We start from the raw sequence: 14793 nt of genomic DNA, 5'->3' as shown, positions 1-14793 counted from the left end.
TCTTTTTTTAAAATTTTATTAAAGAATACAGTTTACAAGACAATTAACAGCTGTATACAGAGAAACATCAATTTACAAGGAAAAGGAGCGACAAAGCCAATCCCCAAACCCTACTGTTCAAGCAGTTTTCAGGGAAATGAGAACAAACCTCAAATCCCAAGACTCCTGTTTATTTCTGCCAGCCAGGACTCTGTGATTGGCCCAAGTTAACAATCCCAATCGGGGAACTCATACTCAACAAAATCCACCTGGTCAACCTTATTCTAATCACTACAGATTGAATAGTATTCCCCAGATCTAAGTATTTTGTGTTTATACATCACCCAGCAACACAAAGGCTGATATTGTTTGTGCTGTCCTTGCAATGTCAGTTACGACTCAACTTGATAACGAAAAGTAAACTTGGAAAAGCTACATCTTGAAAGTTTTGTGTTTCTCTTTTTAACTTTCTGACCTACTCATCTCACTGAAATACCTCCTGTTTTTTTGCTTCTTGCCTCTTTTAAAGAGCCTAATGTCAGAATGGGAAGAGTCAGTTCAGTTCATGTGGTTTATGAACCTCACGTTATATTGGTGTTCAGACTTCACAAGGTCATTTTCTTCTGTTGTAGTAATGGCTGAGTTATTTTAGCTTATCATCCTGATGTCTGGAATTGAAATACCAGGTTGATTTATACTTCTGATTATTATCCAATGACTCCTAAAGGAAAGTTTACCTATGTATAAAGACAGAAATGTGTTCACCATGCGCTAGGGATAGCAAAATTCTAAATACTTTCATATACGTGTTTATCATTTTTATAAGCTGAAAATGTGTTGCTGGAAAAGTGCAGCAGGTCAGGCAGCATCCAAGGAGCAGGAGAATCGACGTTTCTGGCATGAGCCCTTCTTCAGGAATGAGGAAAGTGTGCCAAGCAGGCTAAGATAAAAGGTAGGGAGGAGGGACTTGGGGGAGGGGTGTTGGAGATGCGATAGGTGGAAGGAGGTTAAGGTGAGGGTGATAGGCCGGAGTGGGGGTGGGGGGGAAGAGGTCAGGGAGAAGATTGCAGGTTAGGAAGGTGGTGCTGAGTTCGAGGGTTGGGACTGAGACAAGGTGGGGGGAGGGGAAATGAGGAAACTGGAGAAGTCTGAGTTCATCCCTTGTGGTTGGAGGGTTCCTAGGCGGAAGATAAGGCGCTCTTCCTCCAGCCGTCGTGTTGCTATTGTCTGGCGATGGAGGAGTCCAAGGACCTGCATGTCCTTGGTGGAGTGGGAGGGGGAGTTGAAGTGTTGAACCACGGGGTGGTTGGGTTGGTTGGTCCGGGTGTCCCAGAGGTGTTCTCTGAAACGTTCGCAAGTAGGCAGCCTGTCTCCCCAATATAGAGGAGGCCACATCGGGTGCAGTGGATGCAGTAAATGATGTGTGTGGAGGTGCAGGTGAATTTGTGGCGGATATGGAAGGATCCCTTGGGGCCTTGGAGGGAAGTAAGGGGGGGAGGTGTGGGCGCAAATTTTGCATTTCTTGCGGTTGCAGGGGAAGGTGCCGGGAGTGGAGGTTGGGTTGGTGGGGGGTGTGGACCTGACGAGGGAGTCACGGAGGGAGTGGTTTTTTCGGAACGGCTGATGGGGGAGTGGAGGGAAATATATCTCTGGTGGTGCGGTCCGTTTGGAGGTGGCGGAAATGACGACATATGATACGGTGTATTTGGAGGTTGGTGGGGTGGTAAGTGGGGTTCTGTCCTGGTGGTGATTGGAGGGGCGGGGCTCAAGGGCGGAGGAGCAGGAAGTGGAGGAGATGCGGTGGAGAGCATCGTCGACCACGTCTGGGGGGAAATTGCGGCCTTTGAAGAAAGAGGCCATCTGGGTTGTTCGGTATTGGAATTGGTCCTCCTGGGAGCAGATGCGGCGGAGACAAAGGAATTGGGGATATGGGATAGCGTTTTTACAGGGGGCAGGGTGAGAGGAGGTGTAGTCTAGGTAGCTGTGGGAGTCGGTCGGTTTATAGTAAATGTCCGTGTTGATTCGGTCGCCCGAGATAGAAATGGAGAGGCCTAGGAAGGGGAGGGAGGAGTCTGAGACGGTCCAGGTAAATTTGAGGTCGGGGTGGAAGGTGTTAGTAAAGTGAATGAACTGTTCAACCTCCTCGTGGGAGCACGAGGCAGCGCCGACCGATACAGTCATCGATGTAGCGGAGGAAAAGGGGGGGGGGTGGTATCATTTTTATAAACCTTGTATACAGGACATATCTTCCCTCTTGCTACAAATCAGGCTAGGTTGTGATGCCCCATCTCGTTCAACAGCTGTAGACATTCATGTCCTGGGTTTGAAGAATGGCTATTTAAGTGAAGAAGAATGCTAATCTCTTGCAGAATGGCACAGCCTCTGAAAAGGAAACACAATTATGAACTTCTAACTACTTAAAAAAATTGGTAACCACAGCTTCAGTGCCTTCACAGTATTACATTGACTATATGTTTTATCCTTATTGCATTTTACTAGTCTAGATGGAAAATGCATGAAATTAATGTATATGTATTATTTAAAAGCCTAAAGCAGTGCAGAGCAATACATTTTGTTACCTTTAAAAATGTAGAGTTTTTAATACATATTTTACTAATCCTAAGGAAGTTCCCTTCTGTTTGACAGGTGCAACCTCACAAATCTTTATAATGGCAGCACATCAATCACCCAGTTCAATCATTCACAATATGAGAAATGTGCATTCTGTAGTTTCATATCTTTTTTATGAATTTAGCCTGATATGGCTGCAGAATTTCAGACAGACTATTTATGATGTGAAATGGAAGCAGACTAATTTTGTCTCATAATTTCCCTGTAAAGTATGTTTAAATGATTCCCCAACCATTTTGAGCACCTTATTCATTTTTAAATGTTTTATTCAACATGCTGTAATCTTTGATTATTTGAATTCTAAACAACTTCTCTACAATGCTATATATCTTTATCAGTTGTAATGTGACACACTTGCAACACAAAATTTCACTAAAAGGAAAAAAGACTTTTTTTCAACAATATACCTTTTTGTTGGACGTATTGCAGTATTTTAGTCACAGTAACATTACATTTTGTTTCATATGCTCAGAAAAGCAATCCTCCTGGATGAATGTGGACACCTCATTATTTGTTTTGAGGAACAATGGTGATTCGGAAGTTCTGGAAGTTGTATGTGTCACAGAATTACGAGAAAAAGAGGTCAGAACTGCCAACTCAGAAATCAAGATTCCAAATGTGATGTTGTTGGCCAGTCACTTGTCTTGACTAATTCATTGATATGCAGAGAGATTAATAACTCCAGATTTGTTTTTCATCATGCATGAAATCAAAATCATGAAGGAAATTGTGCTTCAGCTGGACTTGCTTTGCTTCCTCTGTCCACGAATATTCTGTTTCCTTGTTGGGTCATAGTTTCCTTTCATCCTCTGGGACTGGCTGTGGCTATTAGTGGGCCTTTTTATGATGGATGTAGTTGATGTTGCAAAAGCCAAGCCTAAGTTTTTTCTCTCTTTGGGTGCTTAGATACATCTTCAGTGAGACTCAATACATCCCAGATACTTATGAGTTAGGAGCAAAAATAGGCCATTTGGCACTTCATCTAACCCACCCATTCAATAAGATCATGGCTGATATGTTTGTGTTTTGAATTCCATGTTCTCATCTATCATGACAAACTTTTATTCCCTTGCCTAATAAGAATCTGTCTTTGTCTTAACAATATTCACTGATCCTTCCTTTTTTGAGGCAAAGATTTTGAAGAATGCACAATCCTCTGAGAGAAAAAAATCCATCTCATTTCTGTTTTAAAAGGGTGGCCCTAACTTTAAAACGATGCTGCCTTGTTTCTAGACTCCACAAGAGTAAGCAACCTTTCCAAATCCACATTTATCAGGACTGTTCAGGATCTTAGGTGCTCCAATCAATTCACCCCTCACTGTTCTAAACTACAGTGAAAACAAGCCCAATCTGTCTCAATTTTCTTCATAAAACAATCTGCTCTTTTTGTTATCAATCTAAGAAACCTTCATGAACTGTCTATAATGCACTTTATCCTTCCCTAAATGAGGTGACCCACAGTCTTTGAGATGTGGTTTCATTGATGTCTATATTGATGTCTTTTTTTCTGTTCAGTTTCTTTTATTTAAAAGATAGTATTCTTGGCCTTCTTAATTTACTTCCTGGCTGAATTAACAGGTTTAGCATAATTTTGGTTATTTTATTACAAATGACATATTAAATTTTTCATAATGTGCACTTGTTGGATTAACCAGTTGAGACACTCAACACTATAATTTAACCTGTGACCATTGACAATTTAGTACATGCAAACATAGAGATTTGGAGCAAGAGTCGGCCACTTGAGGCTTGCTCCCTGTTCAATAGGTTGTGGCTGACTTGATTGCTCCACATTCCTGCCACCCCCAATAACTTTACAACCACTTGAAAATACGCAAAGTCTCTGCTTCAACCAGTTTTTAAAGAAGAGAGTTTCAAACTTTCATGACCCTCTCATACAAAATAATTTCTCTGTATCTCTGTTTAGATAGGTGACCCCTTATTTTTAAAGAATGGCCCCTAGCTCTAGATTCTCCAAACAGGAAATATCTTTTTCTATGTCCAACTTGTGAAGACCACTCAGGCTTTTATCTGTTTCAATCAAGTCTCCTCATGCCCTTCTAAATTCCAATGGATACACACCTGGTCTGTCCAAACTTTTCTCAAAGGATAGGCTGCCCATTCCAAATATTAGTCTCGTGAACCTTCTCTGAATTGCTTCCAACACATTTACGTTTTTCTTTAAATAATGAAACCCAATATTGTACACAGTACTACAGTCAGGTCTCATGCCCTCTGTAACTGCACCATAACCTTCTAAATGTTTTAATTTAATTCCCTTTGCAATAAACAATAGCATTCTATTTCCTACTTCCTGTACCTGCATACTAATCTTCTGCGATTCATGCATTAAGAGACCCAACTTCTTGCATCTCGAGAGTTCTGCAATCTCTCACCATTAAGTGGACAATGTCATATTTTCCCATCTGATACACCATTTGTCAGATCTTTGCCACTCACTTAACTATCTATATCACATGTAGCTTCTTTATGTCCCCTTTCTCACGTATTTTTGTGTCATTGGCAAATTTAGCAACCCATACCTTTGGTTACTTCATTCAAATCATTTAGAAAAATTGGAAAAGGGTGAGGCTGCAGCACTGATCCTTGTGGCACAATGCCCATTACATCTTGTCAACTAAAACAAAGACCCCTTTATGTCTATGCTGTTTCCTGTTAGCTGGCCAATCTTCTATTTATGTCAATATATTATCCTCAAATCATGCTTGATTAGTTTCCTCAGTAACCTTTGATGTGGCACCTTATCATATGCTTTCTGGAAATCTGTACTGTGTACCCACCAGTTCCCCTTCATCTGCAGCACATGTTACTTCCCCAAAGGACTCCAATAGATTTGTTAAATATATCATTTCCCTTCATAAACAATGTTGACTCTGTCTAATTACCTTGCACTTGTGTGTACAATGCCATCTTTAATAATAGCTACTAACATCTTTAATATGACAGTCAAATGGCCTGTAACTTGCTGCTGTCTTTCTCCATCCTTTTTGAGTAAAGGAATTATGTTTGTTATTTTCCGATTTAATTGAAGCTTCCCTGAATATGGGGAAGTTTGGAGAATTAGTACGAACGCATCAACTATCTCATTACCTACTTCTTTTAAGACTCTCCAATGAAGTCCATCAATACAAATCCCTCATGGACTTGTCAGCCCGTAGCTTTTACAATTTGTTCAGTACCATTTCCCTGGTGATTGTAATTTCATTGAGTTCATCAATTCCTTCCACTTCTTGATTTACAGCGATTTCTGGGATGTTCCTTGTAAAATCTTGTGAAGACTGATGCAAAATACCAGTTCAATTCAACATATCCTAATTTTCCATTATTAATTCTGCAGACACATTTCCTGTAGACCCAAGGCTCAATCTGTTAATTTGTCTTTTTTAAACATTCATAGAAACTCTTACTATTTGTTTTATATTTCTAGCCAGTTTTCTCTTGAAGTCTAATTTTCCTTGCTTATAGTCATTCTTTGCTGTTTTTAAAATTCTGTTCAATTTTCTAACCTGCCAAAAAACTTTATGCAATTCTACTTTTATTCTATAGGTTTGGTAGTAATACTTTTATCTTTTTTAGCAAGCTATGTATGATGCATGTGAATTTTTAAACTGTCAAAATCTCTGTTGAGCTTAGGGTCAACATTGGTCCCAAGTGACCCGGAATCTGGAATTAAGGATCTAATGGTGACCATGAATCCATTGCCAATTTTTGGAAAATTCCATCTGGTTCACTAATGTCCTCTAGGGAAGGAAACTGCTGTCCTTACTTGGCTAACGTATATATGACACCAGACCCACAGCAACATGGTTGACTACTAACTGCCCTGAAGGCAATTGGGGATGGGCAATAAATGCTGGCCAAGCCCTAATCCCATGAATGAATGAAAAAAAATACCAGTGTAAAACCAGTATTATATTTTAGGAATATTTGTGTGCACACTAATCCAAAACCAACACAACTGATCAAACTGAAAAAGTCATTAATTAAGTCAACCCTAAGAAAAAGAACAGCATATCTGATATTTATCATTGATTAGAAAATTTCTAACATCCTGATTCAGAGAATTGTAAATTTGGAAACTACATGGGAGCAAAGCAGCTTTGCACTAGTATTTGAAATAAAAATAGAATATATTGAAATTTACTGCATGTCAATCATTATTTGGGATAGTGTACTGATGCAGTCTCCTTTCAAATAATGTGATCTACTATTCCCTTTCCAATCATCAATCACTGTGGATTTCTAATACTTCATTTCTTTTTAATTGTCTGCTATTTTATTTGATGGCTTTGTGATGCTTTACCAAATAAGTAATTCAATTCGTTTCTGGCACAATATGTCTGTCTCATATTTCACAAACCTTGCATTCAATTTGCCATAATATCAAATGTATATTATCATTCTTAATCAAAAATATGATGCCACAAAAGATTTATAACTATATTTAGGATCACAAACCCACTAAAGTATATGGAATTTTACATTTACGATTTATTAAGAGCCTTTTAAACTTAATCCAATTATCCATTTTTCCTGTGCTTTATACATGTTGCAGACTTTTTTTTAAAAGCTGTGACTGTAATTTTTGTTTTGAGTTCATCTGGATTGGGTTTAAAGGAAGCAGAGATTTTATTTAATCTCCTTTCTATGTGAAGTTTAAGAGTTCAAATAACATTTCTTGGCCAATTGTTTTCTGAGACATTTTTTAAATTATAATATTCAGTAATGATTAGTCAGCCTAAAATAGTTTAGTGTTGTCTGACTGTAGTTTATGTATTTTGTGCATTGTAAAGACTTTATTGGTATAGGAAAAGATAGAAAACAAAAGGTCACCTCTAGCAGAAAATCTGATATAAATTTGTGTATGAATTTGGGGCTAGCAGGTCAGAACAATGAAGAAAATATTTTAACATCTGCTAACTTTGATACAACAGAAGTTTGGTTGGAAGGGAGAACTTCGTTCTGGAGTTTATCACCTTCTCCCATTTACCACTGGCTGCAGACTAAGAAAAAGGAGGAAATCAAAGACACGTGAAGCTAAGCTGGTCCACAGAGAAGATGGCAACCTAGCACTCACCAAGGAATTCAGGTCGGTTTTATTTTTAAATGGGTCTGATCTTGTGGCAGAGAAACTTCCATATTAATATTCATGTTGGACAAGTCCATCTATAGCACTTGGATGGGCAAATGAGGAAATGCCCAAGAATGCAGAACTAATGGAAGGATAGCATGATGAGGGCAAGAGTTCAAATTTTCAAACTACATTCACAAAGAAGTAACAAATAGTGTAATAAAAGTTTTAAACATTGAGAATGATTTGTAGTATTTGTGTATAAATATGCAAATCAGTGTGTAATGCTGTAATAATGTTTGGTATTCTTAGCATGTCTCAGACATGGCACTGCAGTTCTCTTGGCCTGTTGCAGAAGACCGATAACATACCTGCACAATACCTTGTTGCTTCTGATTAACCATGGGCATATGACAAAAACAGCAACTTTTACTTTAACAGTATCATCTAATGGCACATTTTGCTCACATGTTCCATTTTTTAATTAAAAGGAATGAGATAGTAGTTTGTTTCTTTTCTGTATTCTGATAATACAACCTGTCCATTCTGAAATGTCTTTTGATTTTAATAGGGCTGCTCTGTCAGACATCTTTGAAATCATCGATTTAGATGGCAATGGCCTACTGAGCTTTGACGAATATAATTTCTTTGAGTTCAGGACCAGTGGAGAGAAATGTGATAGAGAAGCCTGGGTTGTGTGCCAAGGTGAGATGGAAAATTTTATTCAGGCTCTAGAAATTCTCATGTTTTTGCCTTCTAATCGTCATCACACATTATTATTGATGATTCACCTGAGCGAGTTATTCAGTGAATAAGGGTTTCAATACAGGGCTCAGAAGTTTAAATCTAGGAAGTCACAAGTAAAAGGGAAGTTCTGCAAGACATTTTCACTTTAAGGATAGTAGAATTTTGAAAAATGTTTCCAAGAAAAGATTGTTGAAGCTGACAGTTTAAGCGATAAAAAGGTTTGATTTTGAAAGCAGAAGGAATTGAGAAATATGTGCACCGTGAGAAGGGGAAGATAATTCTCAAAGAGAGTTGGGTTTGTGAGGGTCAAAGTTCTCTTTCTGTTCTCCTAAAGATTATTGTATTTTGCGTTTATTGCAACTCTTCCAGATAAGCTAGATGGTGGGCATGTTTTGGAAACACATTAAAACTGTTCTTCATAAGAAAGTGTGAGTATTAAATGCCTGAAGTTAAATGTTGTTCATAAGGTCCAAGTATATCATTTTCTAGTCAGAGTTCTATTCCATCCCACACACCATTAACTCCAACTCCACTGATTACTTATTCCCCATATATATAAAATGTATTTATACACCCAGTCAGATTCTCACCTAGTTATCCCTTCATTCACATATAACCATCTCCTGTAACCGAGTTCAATTTGTTCTTAGGCAACCCTGGCAGGCCTTGCTAGATAATGACAAACTCATCTTTTTATGTTTTACTATATGTGTACCATAATAACTAATAACAAACAAAAGACATAAATTGACAGCATAACTTATTCCTGTTTTTTGATTGTATATTACACCTCCAAACATTTTTTTCCAGAATTTCAAATAGTTACTCAGAGCATACTCCTTCCTTGATAAAGCAATCAGACAGCTGACTGCTGCTGTAAATCCACTTCAGTTTGGAGATTTCTCCATTTTCCAGCTTATGTTTCAAAACTTGCAAAATCAAATCTTGATGTTTTGTTATTCATACAGGTATATTGCTGCTGACCCCCTTTTTAGAATTTTTCCAACATTTTCAGTAAGAAAATGCCATATTTACCACCTCAATAGGAGTGAGTGTTTCTGCCAGAAATATCCTTTTGCTACTTTTCTGATCTGCTTTGAGTCCTAAGCTAAAGGGCAATATTTGCCTCCCTCTCCCAAAAAAATATATGAACCCTTCTGCACTTGAGAACACATCTCAGAGATTTTTGCACAAGAAACATGACACTAAAAACATTAAGTTTCATATTCGCACCATCTCCCAGTGATGGGAATTTCAAATCACAATGTTCCATTTAATTTTTTTTTCAATATTCTGTTCACCTGAGTAATATCCTCCACCTTTGGATTTTTCATAGCTATACTCAACTGTAAAACCTCAAAGCAGGCATCTGTCCTTGTTCATATACCTAGCAAGTACACCCACCCAATTAGACTTCACAGTTCTCTGTTTCAGTTTCAGAAGCCATTGCATCTTTTCGTGAGGCCCTTCTTGTCTAACAACATCAAGGCTAACAGTGAGTTTGAGAAGATTTGTAGCTCAGGTTTAGGTTCTGGATGTAGGTTTGCTTGCTGAGCTAGAAGGTTCATATTCAGACGTTTCGTCACCATACTAGGTAACATCTTCAGCGAGCCTCCAGATGAAGCATTGCTGATGATTTCTGCTTTCTATTTATATGTTTGGGTTTCTTTGGGTTGGTAATGTCATTTCTTTCAAGTTCATTGGCTGCTGTTTTAGTGTGTTAGTGGGTTTGTGGGCTACCATGTTGCCAAGGGGTCTGAGTAGTCTGGCAGTCATTTCCAAGATGCCTTTGATGTAGGGGAGAGTGACTAGGGTTTCTGGACATGTTTTGTCTGCTTATTTGAGTTTGTTGCAGCTAATGAACTTGAAAGACTCTGTAGACACAACAAACAAAACTAATATCATTTACAAAATACCATGCAAGAACTGTAACAAACACGACATTGGACAAACAGGCAAAAAACTAGCCACCAGATACATGAACATCAACTAGCCACAAAACAACATGACCCCCTCTCACTAATATTCTTACATACACTTGAGGAAGGACACCACTTCGACTGGGACAACACATCCATCCTAGGACAAGCCAGACAGAGACACGCATGAGAATTCCTAGAAGCATGGCATTCCATCCGGAAGTCTATCAACAAACACATTGACTTGGACCCAATTTATCATCCCCTGAGAAAAAGAACAGGAAATGACATCACCAACCCAAAGAAACCCAAACATATAAATAGAAAGCAGGAATCATCAGCAATGCTTCGCCTGGAGGCTCACTGAAGATGTTACCTTGTATGGTGATGAAACGTCTGAACACGAATCTTCCAGCTCAGCGAGCAAACCTACATCCAGAACATCAAGGCTAACGTTTTTGAAATAAGGTTGCTAAAACAAAGTGACACTTGATTCATTCTGCTTGATTTCCCATTCAATGTACTTAAAAACCCCAGGAGCCTGCCTTATAGTTTTGAATTCTGTTTTAAGCCCCCTTATGGCACTAATTTCAAATTCACTACATCCACCCCACAAAAACATCATCTACATGCACTGTTGAAATGGTGACTGAAAGCTGTCCCTCCCTTTGTGCCAGTCAAACATGGCAGGATGTACAGTGAACTGGAGACGAGCCGATTTTTATGAAACAGACTGATCTCTCCTTCAACATACAAACTGACAACTGTAATACATTGAGCCTTATAGCTGTGTAACATATGGTGAGAAGTACACACCTGGTTTCTTATTGCCTTTCTTTAGGATCTGCAAATTTGCAATTCATATCAAACAATCCTGAAGAGTGCACCTGAACGGACTCGTTCACAAGCTGTACAATTATTATTTATCTATCAGCCTTTATCAATAATCTTGCCTAGGTCTCTCCATTCTTTAAGCCCCTCTCTTTTATAATTAACCACAGACTTTGGAGCAGTTCCTACATGTTGAAGGGTGGCAAACGTAACCCCACTATTTAAAAAAGAGATAGAAAGGAAAAAGCGCAGAATTACAGACTTGTTAGCCTAACATCAGTAATGGGGAAAATACAGTCTATTATAAAAGAAGTATTAACAAGGCACTTTGAAAGCAATAACAGGATTAGACATAGTCTGTGTGAGTTTATGAAAGGGAAATCACGATTAATCAATCTTTTGGAGTTTTTATGGATGCAACTAGTAAAATAGATAAGGGAGAACCGAGGAGGAGGGCCAGTTCAAGGCCCCGGTTAAGAGGCTAGTGGGCAAAATTAAAGCACACGGAATTGGGGTAATATACTGACATGGATTGAGAATTGGCTGAAGGACCAGAAACAGAGAGTGGGAATAAATGGGGCTTTTTCCATTTGGCAGGTGGTGACTTGTGGTGTACTGCAGGGATCAGTGCTTGAGCCCGAGCTATTCACGATAGATATGAATTGAATGGATAAGGGAACCAACTGCAATATTTTGAAGTTTGCCGAAGGCACAAACTAGTTGTGATTATGATTTGTGAAAAGGATGCAAGGAGACTTGAGGGTGATCGAGATAAGTTGAATGTCTGGGCAAACACATGGCAGATGCTGAATAACATGGATAAATGTGAAGCTATACATTTCAGTGTGAAAAACAGAAAGGCAAATAATTACTTAAGTGGCGATATGTTGGGACATGTGGATGTACAATGGGATTTGGGTGTTTTTGTACACCAGTCAATGGAAGTAAGCAGGCAGATACAGCAAGCAGTTAGATAGGAAATGTTTGCTACATTGCAGAAGTATTTGAGTTTGGAAGTAGGGATGTCTTGCTGTATTTATACAGAGTCTTGGTGAGACTACACCAGGCATATTATGTGTCGTTCTGGCCTCATTATCTAACAGTGAATATACTTGGTGTAGAGGGAAAGAGCGAAAGTTCATTGCTGTTAGCTTGGATTGCAGGACTATCATATGAGACGAGATTGGTTCAACTGCCTTGTTTTCACTAAGACTTAGAATAATAAGAGGGTATCTGATTTGAAATATACAGAATTCCAACAGGCTGGACAGATTAGGTGTAGGAAGGATGTTTCTCAATGGGAAGTCTGGACCCAAGGGTTACAGTTTCCAGATGTGTAGTAGGCCATTTTGGACTAAAATGAGGAAACATTTCTTCGTTCAGAAGGTGGTCAACCCTTAGAATTCTCTGCCACAAAAGGATGAAAAGTTTGTCACTGAATATATTGAAGAAAGAGATTAATCATTTTTTAGGTATTTAAGGCATTAAGTAGTATGGAGAGAAAGCTGGAATATGGCATTGAGATCAGCAAGGGGATCAGCCATGGTCATATTGAATGACAGAAGGCTCGCATGACTGCATGGCTTACTCCTGCCACTAGGTTCTTTGTTTCAATTGGGGGGGAGCCTTGAACCAGAGGCATAGTTACAGAAGAAGGCGATATTTACTTAAAATTATGGTAGGAAGGAATTTCTTCTCCCAAAGGGTAGTAAATGGGTGGAATTCTCTATCCCAGAGAGGTTAGATCCACAAGTATTTAAAGAGGAGTGAGATAAATTTTTGAAATATCAGAGGCTATGACGAGCATCATTAAAGTTGAGGCTTGGCACAGATCAGCTGTGGTCTTGTTGAATGGATGCACACCCACACCCCCACCCAACCTCACCCCACACCATACCTCCCCTTCCACCAAAGATACAAGTCTTGAGTATTCTATCATACTCCTGACTTGTATCTTGTAAATGATGGACAGGATTGTATCTTGTAGATGAGTCAGGAGCTGAGTTACACACTGCAGTATTCCTAGCATCTGACTTTCATTTGTAGCCAACGTGTTGATATGACAAGTCAAGTGAATTTCTTGCCAGTGGTAACCCCAAGGATATTGACAGTTGGGGATTCAATGGTGGCAACACCATTGAATGTCAAGGGGTAGTGGCTGGACTGTCTGTTATTGGAGATGGTCATTGCCTGGCATTTGTGTGGTATGAATGTTAGTTGCCACTTACCAACCCAGAGGGGTATTGTCCAGATCTTTTGTATTTTGACATGGACTGTCTCAGTATCTGAGGAGTCACAAATGGTGCTGAACAATCATCAGCAAGCATCTCAACGTCTGACCTTTTAATGGAGGGAAGGTCATTAATGAAGCAGCTGAAGATGTTTGGGCCTAGGACGCTACCCTGAGGAACCTCTGCAGAGATATCCTGGCGCTGAGATGACTGACCTCCAACAATCACATTCATCTTACTATATTCCAGGTAAGACTCCAGATAAGGTGAGTTTGCTCCATGATACCCATTGATTTCAGTTTTGCAAAGGCTCCGTAATTCCACACGTAGTTGAATGCATCTTGATATCAAGGGCTGTCACTCTCACCTCACCTCTGGAAGTCAGCTCTTCTGTCCATTTTAGAACCAAGGCTGTAATGAGATTAGGAGCTGAGTGGCCCGGACAGAACCCAAGCTGGGCGTCACTGAGCAGGTTATTGCTGAACAGATACTGCTTGTTAGGACTGTTGATGACACCCTATATCACTTTACTAATGGTGACTGGACAGGTTGGATTTGTCCTGCTTTTTGTGTGCAGCACATACCTGGGCAATTTTCTACATTATTGGGTAGATACCAGTGTTGTAACTATACTGGAAGAGCTTGGCTACGGAGGTGGCAAGTTCTGGAGCACCAGTCCTCAGTACTAATGCTGGAATATGATCAGAGCTTACAGCCTTTCCACTATCCACTGCCTCTAATCGTTTAGTGATATCACATGAAGTGAATCGAATTAGCTAAAGACTGATGTCTGTGACTCTGGGCGTCACTGGAAGAGGCTGAGATGGATCATCCACTTGGCATTCTGGGTGAAGGTTGCTGTAAGTACTTCAGCTTTATCTTTTGCACTGATGTGTTGAGTTATTCCATCATTGACGATGAGAATATTTGTAGCGTCTTCTCTTCCAGTGAATTGTTTAATCCTCCACCACTATTCATGACTGGATGTGTTGAGTACTGCTGCTGAGGCTGTCTTGGTGGTAGACATTGAAGTCCCCCACCTGAGTACATTTGCACCCTTACTGTCCTTATTGCTTCCTCCAAGTTTTGTTCAACATGGAGAGGTACTGATTCATCAGTGGAGGGAGGATGCTATGTGGTAACCAGCAAGATGTTTCCTTGCCCATTTTTAATTTCACGGGAACCAGAGTCAATTTTCATGACTCCCAGGGCAACTCCCTCCAAACTGTATATCAGTATTCCGCCTCTGCCAGGTGTGTCCTGCATAATGGGACAGAACATATCCAGAGAAGGTGATATGTCTGGGATATTGTCTGATATGATTCTGTGAGTATGACTGTGTCAGGCTGTTGGTTAGCTAGTC

The 14793-nt window shown here is 39.5% G+C and overlaps 1 protein-coding gene across 1 annotated transcript in view; it reads left to right on the top strand.

The window, feature by feature from the left end:
* Positions 1-14793, top strand: part of efcab7 (EF-hand calcium binding domain 7) — a 100056-nt gene that overhangs the window by 62086 nt on the left and 23177 nt on the right. The window contains exons 8-10 of the mRNA XM_087990690.1: positions 3083-3192; positions 7566-7720; positions 8274-8407. Coding sequence (XP_087846816.1) covers positions 3083-3192; positions 7566-7720; positions 8274-8407 — 399 coding nt within the window. The remainder of the gene's footprint in view (positions 1-3082; positions 3193-7565; positions 7721-8273; positions 8408-14793) is intronic.

The sequence above is a fragment of the Chiloscyllium plagiosum genome, unplaced genomic scaffold (assembly GCF_037043375.1).
Source record: "Chiloscyllium plagiosum isolate Xiang-an unplaced genomic scaffold, Cpla_swu_hap1 HiC_scaffold_9, whole genome shotgun sequence".
NCBI lineage: Eukaryota > Metazoa > Chordata > Chondrichthyes > Orectolobiformes > Hemiscylliidae > Chiloscyllium > Chiloscyllium plagiosum.
The sequence above is the reverse complement of the archived record's forward strand: the minus strand, read 5'-3'. Positions and strand labels throughout refer to the sequence as shown.